General features: G+C 36.0%; 1 protein-coding gene across 1 annotated transcript; it reads left to right on the plus strand.

The window, feature by feature from the left end:
* Positions 1-270: 270 nt before the first annotated feature.
* On the plus strand, positions 271-8,374 carry LOC144445730 (uncharacterized). Its single transcript, XM_078135372.1, has 5 exons — positions 271-482; positions 1,614-1,713; positions 2,249-2,411; positions 4,384-4,555; positions 5,821-8,374. The coding sequence occupies exons 3-5, from the start codon at positions 2,346-2,348 to the stop codon at positions 5,922-5,924; spliced, it is 342 nt and encodes a 113-aa protein (XP_077991498.1). The 5' UTR covers positions 271-482; positions 1,614-1,713; positions 2,249-2,345; the 3' UTR covers positions 5,925-8,374.

The following is an 8,374-nucleotide window of genomic DNA, read 5'->3' on the forward strand; positions in this document are numbered from 1 at the left end:
AGTAAACAAGAGCTCTTATTTACTATATATTTAAAAATAAATCAGACAGATTGATTCGAGTGCCTGTGGTAAAATGTAGCAAAAGATATCACTAAAATGATGTAAAACGAGTCCCTCCTGCCCCTAGACCCTCATAGACCCAAGGTCACATGCTATCGTTGTGTGTCACGTCGTACACGTGTATCTCCAAAAGAGACATCTCCAGTCTATCTCGTATTAGAGGTCTGACCTAGCGTAACCCCATTATTTTACTCGCCGACTTGAGGGGTCTTTATTAGGCACCAGCGCAATTTTCCATTACTTATCATTTGTGTGCAGGACTTCGTTCATCACATCCAAACTGTTTGCAGCCACGTTTATCAGATATATCAACAGAATGGCATCAAAACCTGTAATCGACATCAAAATAGTCGGCGATATTCCCTGACCTTGGTGTTGGATCGGGACGAGAAATAGGACGGCTGCCATTGCGAAAACTCAAGGTTAGTACTGCATTGTGGCGTTTGCTGTGACTTTGAGGTTTTTTCTTCTGATTTCGTGCTTGTTTTCGTTCCGATGTTTAACTGGAAGCAAACAGTTAAACATCGGAACGAAAAAAAAGCACAAAAATAGAAGAAACCCCACTCAAAATCACAACAAACGCTACAATTATTGCAGCTGGCTATATTGTCACAACGTTGTCTGTGCATGATATCGTGGCAAGGCATTCTCGTTGTACCATGGAATAACACACCCAGCGTAACTGCAGTAACATGATCAGTCAACGGATCGTCAACACCACCCGCATATTGTTATACAACGGGCAAAACTGAGTGTGTAATGACATATTGATAAGAACCCGCATTATTTGGAGCTGGTAACACACATGTAGTATCTATTTTCTCCCTGGATATCTCTGTTGACACACCCGTTATTTTCCGTCTAGTCTCTAATTGATCATAAGAATTGTCTATTGTATACTGACTCTGTGTGTCACTTCACTATCATAGTCACAAACGAAAGTGCATAAAAGACAACATTATGGTGGTTTTTTTTTTTTTTTATAGAAATAAATGAAAGAATCCAGCAGGAGGCAAATTGATTATTTAGGCAAAAACTTTTTTTCACATGTGAAAAAAAAGGCAAGAAAGTAATGAAATTTAACCAAGGTAGTCTGTATGACCTCACCCTTCATTCCATGATGAATAATGAATGGAATAAAAACACTTTGCAAGTCATTCTGTTTATTAGAACGACAAAAGATTGTATATTTTTGACACCAGGGGGCACCATTTGGCAGGGGATTATTCACCAGGGTGTGTTTGATTTGCACGATCATAATCATGATTTATCGATCACAACCATGATTGTGCAAATCGAACGTGCCCATGACGTGTTTGTGTTCAAGAAACAAGATGTTTTGTTTCCCTTAACATGCCCATATATGTTAGCTATATTTGCTCAGTACTAGAGTGCACTTTTAGAATCCCTTTTCCATTTTTCATTAATTTTCTGTACAACAGGATTTAAATTCAAAATTTTACAAATGCACATTTTTTGTTGTAAGTTAGTGTAGTTTTGGTAAATATCTAGGAGGGATAGAAAACCATAATATTTGTGTTGATTTTTTACAGACAAGTATGAGTTTAGCTGGTATTGGGAGCCTTACTATATCAAGCCTGATACACCAGATGAGGGATTTCCAAAGCCTGCACCAGCCCCTGGGTCACCAAGGTTAGTAGATGAACTTTGAACTTTGACAGTTGACCTTTCAGAATGTTTTGAATATTAAAGTGATATCAAGACTAACATATGAATAAATCTGTACTCTCTCCAAACACACACACACACACACACACACACATACATACATACATACATACATACATACATACACACACACACACATACATACATACATACATACATACATACATACATACATACATACATACATACATACATACATACATACATACATACATACAGACATACAGACACACACTCACAGACACACTTATACAAACCACCCACCTAACCATACGTGTATTAGTATATGCACACCATACATTTTAATATAAGTATACATAGTTTACAAATGCATGCATGTATATATAGTAATCCCAATGTAGACAAACACAGACAAGAGACACACACAGACACACACACAGGGACACACACACATACATACACAGACACACACACACACACACACACTTAACATTTTAGACAGAAACAGAGTAACATTCTTTTCCTTATTTTGTTCCAGAGTGCCACAAAGACTGAAGGACATTGGAGATTCAGTTGGTATTGATTTTACTGGAAAGTCTGATATCCTACCAAACCCAACCAAGGGACATGTTTTAATGGAGTATGCTAGGGAGGCTGGTGGTGGTAAAAAACAAGATGAGCTCCAGGAATACATGTTTAAGGTATGCTAGGGAGGCTGGTGCTGGAAAATACTTGTAATTTGCCAAGTCATGTCTTCCCATCAAACAGACAATGCCCCATAGGTTACTTGTAATTTGTCAAGTCACGTCTTCTGATCAGACTGACAATGCCCCTTAGTTTACTTTTAATTTGTCAAGTCATGTCTTCCAATCGAACTGACAATGCCCCTTAGTTTACTTATAATTTGTCAAGTCATGTCTTTCAATGAAACTGATATTGCCCCTTAGGTTACTTGTAATTTGTCAAGTCATGTCTTCCAATCAAACTGACAATACCCCTTAGGTTACTTGTAATTGTAACAAGAAAAGTATCAGAGAACTATTTCAAATTAATAGTCATAGAGTGTTTTATACCCAGACTAGTAGGATACAGTTATGCAATAAATTGTACTGCATGTTTTACAAACCAGCATACCAGCTGTCTATGATTAGCAGGGTTTAAATTTAGACTTATGTTAAGAATCATTTAAAATTCATGTATCATTTTGGCATAAAAGTGTATGGATCTCAATTTTATTAATAGTGGGCCAAATGAATTCGTAAATTTGTTGAATGGTGGCCACTGGGCAGTACCCTAGTGTTAAAACTGCTGCAGACAGAATTTTTACTGCAGTGTCTAGATATTAAAATGTCCTGCTGCAGACAGATTTCTTACTGCAGTGTCTAGATATTAAAATGTCCTGCTGCAGACAGATTTCTTACTGCAGTGTCTAGATATTGAAATGTCCTGCTGCAGACAGATTTCTTACTGCAGTGTCTAGATATTAAAATGTCCTGCTGCAGACAGATTTCTTACTGCAGTGTATAGATGTTGAAATGTTCTGCTGCAGACAGATTTCTTACTGCAGTGTATAGATATTGAAATGTCCTGCTGCAGACAGATTTCTTACTGCAGTGTATAGATGTTGAAATATCCTGCTGCAGACAGATTTCTTACTGCAGTGTCTAGATATTAAAATGTCCTGCTGCAGACAGATTTCTTACTGCAGTGTATAGATGTTGAAATATCCTGCTGCAGACAGATTTCTTACTGCAGTGTCTAGATATTAAAATGTCCAGCTGCAGACAGATTTCTTACTGCAGTGTCTAGATATTAAAATGTCCTGCTGCAGACAGATTTCTTACTGCAGTGTATAGATGTTGAAATATCCTGCTGCAGACAGATTTCTTACTGCAGTGTATAGATATTGAAATATCCTGCTGCAGACAGATTTCTTACTGCAGTGTATAGATATTGAAATGGCCTGCAGCAGACAGATTTCTTACTGCAGTGTATAGATGTTGAAATATCCTGCTGCAGACAGATTTCTTACTGCAGTGTCTAGATATTAAAATGTCCTGCTGCAGACAGATTTCTTACTGCAGTGTATAGATATTGAAATATCCTGCTGCAGACAGATTTCTTACTGCAGTGTAGAGCTGTTGAAATGTCCTGCTGCAGACAGATTTCTTACTGCAGTGTATAGATTTACTGAATTTACCGTGAATTTACATGGGGTAGGAAGCCATTGAGGCTTTTAATGACCCCTTACTGTTCTGAGGTGGTTATCAATACATGCTGTGAAATGATTAACTGATGAAGTACTGTAGTGTATAGATGTTGAAATATCCTGCTGCAGACAGATTACTTACTGCAGTGTATAGATGTTGAAATGTCCTGCTGCAGACAGATTACTTACTGTAGTGTATAGATGTTGAAATGTCCTGCTGCAGACAGATTTCTTACTGCAGTGTATAGATGTTGAAATGTCCTGCTGCAGACAGATTTCTTACTGCAGTGTATAGATATTAAAATGTCCTGCTGCAGACAGATTTCTTACTGCAGTGTATAGATATTAAAATGTCCTGCTGCAGACAGATTTCTTACTGCAGTGTATAGATATTAAAATGTCCTGCTGCAGACAGATTTCTTACTGCAGTGTATAGATATTAAATAAGCCTTATATTTTGGCAGGCCTACTTCACCGATGGTCCTCCTGATGGTCTGCTGCAGACAGATTTCTTACTGCAGTGTATTGAGAAGGTTGGTTTGGATAGATCTAAGGCTGAAGCCTTACTGAATGACTCGGCAAAATTACAGGAAGTGAGAGACATTGCTCAAGAATGGCGTAACAAAGGAGTAAAATGTAAGTACTTTATTGTATGTGTAGTTTGAGGCATTTGATGAGTGCATTTATCCTAATTGTCTAAACATACAAGTGGAGTTACATTAACATATTGGCCCATTCCGCTCAGGCCATTTGAATGATGGACATGATATTTTATGAAAGGGAAAACTAAATTAAAAGATTTCTATGTGATATACAATGCATGTTCTTTTGTTTCCAAGTTTGTCTATCTTGTTTATCAAATTTAAACCATTGATATGGTGTGATAACACAATGTCACACAAGGTCAGTAAATGAACTACGTTCAGGGTGGGGGGGGGGCAGGGAAGGGTCTGGTGTCAGTGTGATTACTGAACTTCATTTTCACACTTCTAACCAAATTTCAAGAACTTTCCCACCTTCAATGATAACAGGTTCTGTATTTACTGCTGAGCTGTTGATGAGTTGATTAAAATTTATTTTTTCATGTGATTTTTACACTGCTGGGTTTCTGGTAGTATATTAATGTGTTTACCATCATGTTTTTACATTACATTTATCATAGTGGTGTGACCGTTACAATTGTCATCATAGTTTACATCATATATAAATGTGTCAATGTTGTACTTGTGAACATTTGTGTAGTTGGAGGGGAGAGGGGGTTTGTCCTAAATGAATGAAGTTCGTTTATGTAGCTTGTGTGACATTATGCGATTGTCCCTTATGTCTGTCAGTGTCTATCATCCATACTGCATGTATAAATACATAATTCATGTACTACTACTAGTGGTATGATATTTGATAATATAGATGGTACCAGTATAAAAACATAAACTGATTCACTAGTATAATGGTGATCTCTAACATTCAATACAGCACTAATGTATATTTTGGATGTTATTGTCCAATAGTTTCAATGATACATTGACTAAATTGTAAATGACATAAGGGGTCTTTTCTCAAGACAAGGAGAATGACAAATGACATAAGGGGCTCATCACTGGAAGTGGAGGCTGGTATAAATAAAAGTGACATAAGGGGTCAAGTTACTATAGGGATAGACAAGTAGAAATGCAACAGTTCTGAAAAGAGCTAAGTCATTGTAATTGAAGTTGAGAAATACAGGTGACATAGGGGGTTTTCAAAATTAAAAGTTTATGAACAATGAATATACCAGCATTATTTCACGAGCACTTTAATTAATGATATGAACTTTAACATTATACAACCATGGAAGATGACTTGCATGATAATGTTTATAATGATTTCTTACGTGAGCTTTATTTTGTTATTTTTCTCTACAGCTTCACCAACTTACTTCATGAATGGCAAACAAATGTTTGGAGGTCACGTAGAGGTCGATGCTTTCATCAAGGCATTTGAAGAAGCAGCCACTATCAAACCATAAAATGTTGACTGAGTTTGATTCATGTATCTTTCTGTTGTGGATTTTAGATAGACTGTAAGATACACCATGTCATTCATCCAGACCAGTCTGAGTACTGGCTGATAGGGCAGAATGACATGTTGTATCTTTCAGTTGTGGATTTTAGTAATTGCTGTTAAACTGAAAATGTAAGATGTATTTTTGTTTGGGCTGAAGTTTGTACAGATTTGATAGATGCAGACTTTATCAATTCATATAGGAGTCTGTTACTGTGATGAGTCATAGTGACTCCATTTTGTAAAATTCTGTCACCAAGGAAGAACTGAGAAACTTTGCACTTGAAAAGTAGGAAGCATTTCTTTATGCTGAGAGACTTTATAGTGTTATAACTCACTTTTTTCAGCCACAGTTCTATTCAATACAGTGCCAGTGCAGTCAAAAAGGCAGCATTTACAGCCATTTTCCAAGTGACTAAGCATTCAAAATTCAACCACTTACAGGCAGACTTTCAGTTAGAGTCAGATAAGCTCTCTATCAATTTGACAACCATCTATGACAAATCAGCCAAAATAAACAGCCATGACAACCATTACCCAGCCAAAAAGGCAGCCATACTGCAAATGTGACTTTGACTAGGTTTTGGTTTTCTACTGTACTGTAACTAAGGATACTGTAACCGAGGATACCATCCATGATAACCATTACTCAGCCAAAAGGCAGCCATACTGCAAATGTGACTTTGACTAGGTTTTGGTTTTCTACTGTACTGTAACTAAGGATACTGTAACCGAGGATACCATACATGATAACCATTACTCAGCCAAAATGCAGCCATATTACAACCAGCCATGTATGGCCGTTTGTTTGAGTAGAAATACAAATATGCTGTAACCAAGGATACAGTAACTAAGGATACAGGGTAAACATTGCAAAACTACTTTGCAAGACCTCGATCCATACAAATAAGAATACAGTTATCATTTCCAGTTTACAGCTCTACACTCGGACCAAAACACTGTATTTTAGGAATGCCTACTTTATTGGTTATAATCTTAACAAAATCTTGGTATAGATTATGCCTATATGTTGTTAGTTGTAATCCTGAAAAATTATAATTCAAATTTCAGAAAGAGGTTGATAAAAGACTGAATATTAGGATATTTCTAGTTACATGTATACTATTTTTATACAGTTTATGATGGCTTTGGGTCAAAATTTTTACGAGATTCATGGCTTGAGAACTTTCTGTATTAGTAGTAAAAAAACATTGACTAGAAATCTCCTGATAAGGTTAGAAAAGAAAGGTTTAGTAAGTTGTGTAATTTCTGTTGTGAAAGATATTGTATTCTAATCTTAGCTTTAGTGTTTTAATGCATAGATCTTCTGGTAGGACAAATACTGAATATTAGGAATTATAGCTTGCATGTTTTACTATTTCAGTATCATTAGACTTATATAAGGTTTAGATAAACAGTAAATGTTGTCTAAACTTGATAATATATTGTAATCAGTTGTTGCAACACCTCATATGCCATTCTAACCATCACATACTATAAGCCATAAAGCTTGCCAGGGAGGTCAACAACACTGCTGTTACTCTATAAATATCAACATCATAAAAAAGTGATGGAAAGAATTGATTAATATCATAAACTCCACCCTCTAAGACAGTTTTCCTAACATGTACACGATACGAGTGTCACCAATGCCTGATTTGAGAGGAGTGATCATGTAAACGAATGAAACTCGAGTCCTTAACATAGAGGGCGCTGCTCACATAATTAGTCTTTCGTCAACGTTGAATGTCGATGTTAAATGTCTTATCAGTGTTTGAAATCTTGTAGCAAGTTGTACTAATTAAACTTAAGCTGGAGTTAACATTTTATGAAGATTTCTGAATATTGGAAATTATGAAATTATTACATAATGAAAATATATGCATATATATGTAAAATAGTCACACAACATGAGATATCTTACTTTTCAAATATACAGTGTGCAACTATATTACCTACAAGATAATGGAGTGTTTATAGGGAAAACACAGCTCAAAAGTGAGCAATTTTACCAGGTTTGTTTTGGAAACCCAGTGACAGAAGGGGAAGAGGTAACAGTTGTGTAGTTTCCCATATAATCTACCATCATTTTGTTTGGGAAACAAGGTAAAATTACTGAGGACTGTGGTATATTGTACCTACTTGCTGACCAGAACAAAAACATTGAACGAAAATGAAACAGTTGACAGTTATCAGCTACTATAGTAATCCAACCAAGGTAAAAGATACTGTATTGAGTTATTTTAACAATAATCTTGTTGTAGGTATAAAGCCAATGTTTGACAAGTATCATATCCAGGTAACTTGTAGTTAACATTAAAACTTATGTTCTAGGCTGATTTAGTGACAAGCTGTCAAGCATCTTTGCTATACTAGTAGTATGCTTTTGTTTATTGAAATAAATACATTGGATAA

Source organism: Glandiceps talaboti, chromosome 14 (assembly GCF_964340395.1).
Source record: "Glandiceps talaboti chromosome 14, keGlaTala1.1, whole genome shotgun sequence".
Taxonomy (NCBI): Eukaryota; Metazoa; Hemichordata; class Enteropneusta; family Spengelidae; genus Glandiceps; species Glandiceps talaboti.

What these genes read in the sequence shown, in the direction of transcription:
- LOC144445730 (XM_078135372.1), top strand. Translation starts at nt 2,346, where the DNA reads ATGGAGTATGCTAGGGAGGCTGGTGGTGGTAAAAAACAAGATGAGCTC. An exon ending in TCCAGGAATACATGTTTAAG is followed by an intron (nt 2,412 to 4,383) that starts GTATGCTAGGGA and finishes ATATTTTGGCAG; the next exon opens with GCCTACTTCACCGATGGTCC. An exon ending in GCGTAACAAAGGAGTAAAAT is followed by an intron (nt 4,556 to 5,820) that starts GTAAGTACTTTA and finishes TTTTCTCTACAG; the next exon opens with CTTCACCAACTTACTTCATG.